Here is a 527-nt window from a genome sequence, read left to right as displayed (position 1 = left end):
CGGTGAACAGGAACCCTCGGCGCCACCTGGCAACTGCACGGAGTCGTTATCTCACCTCCAGCTTTTGCACTTTACCCGCCAATCATCGCCGTCATGCTGGCGCTGGTAATGACTGTTATTTCATCGCGGTCAAAGAGAGAGAGTGATCTTGTGGCCCGCGGGAAGGAGGTTGCTGCACGCCGATATGCAACGCCGTTCGTCTAAGCGCCTGCCTTGCATTGCGGATTCCGAAAAATGCGCGAACGATCGAATGCACACCGGGAATGCTCAGCGCCATATATAGAGGTGAGCCTGCGTATGGATCCGGATGAGCGCTCGGCCGCGGATAAAACCAGAAGCGGCAACCCTGCGTGCGGATCGAGGAAATGGAAGATCGGACCCGCGCTTTTTATATCGCTTTTCCCCCCCGCGCTCGCTCGCCATTTTAGACTCGCGGGGAATTGGAAATAAAAGTGTCGAGGTACCCTTTGGGTTAAGGGACTCGGAATAAACACGCTTATGGCTCTCCCTCCGATAGAGAATACCTC

At 55.4% G+C, this 527-nt stretch overlaps 1 protein-coding gene across 1 annotated transcript in view; it reads left to right on the top strand.

Annotated features, from left to right (window-relative positions):
• Positions 1-263: 263 nt before the first annotated feature.
• The window catches only part of LOC119592937 (homeobox protein engrailed-like A), a 10,960-nt gene continuing 10,696 nt past the window's right edge, over positions 264-527 (top strand). Inside the window, exon 1 of the mRNA XM_037941828.1 lies at positions 264-285. Within this exon, the coding sequence (XP_037797756.1) occupies positions 264-285 (22 nt within the window). The remainder of the gene's footprint in view (positions 286-527) is intronic.

The sequence above is a fragment of the Penaeus monodon genome, chromosome 31 (assembly GCF_015228065.2).
Source record: "Penaeus monodon isolate SGIC_2016 chromosome 31, NSTDA_Pmon_1, whole genome shotgun sequence".
In the NCBI taxonomy this organism is placed as follows: Eukaryota; Metazoa; Arthropoda; class Malacostraca; order Decapoda; family Penaeidae; genus Penaeus; species Penaeus monodon.
The sequence above is the reverse complement of the archived record's forward strand: the minus strand, read 5'-3'. Positions and strand labels throughout refer to the sequence as shown.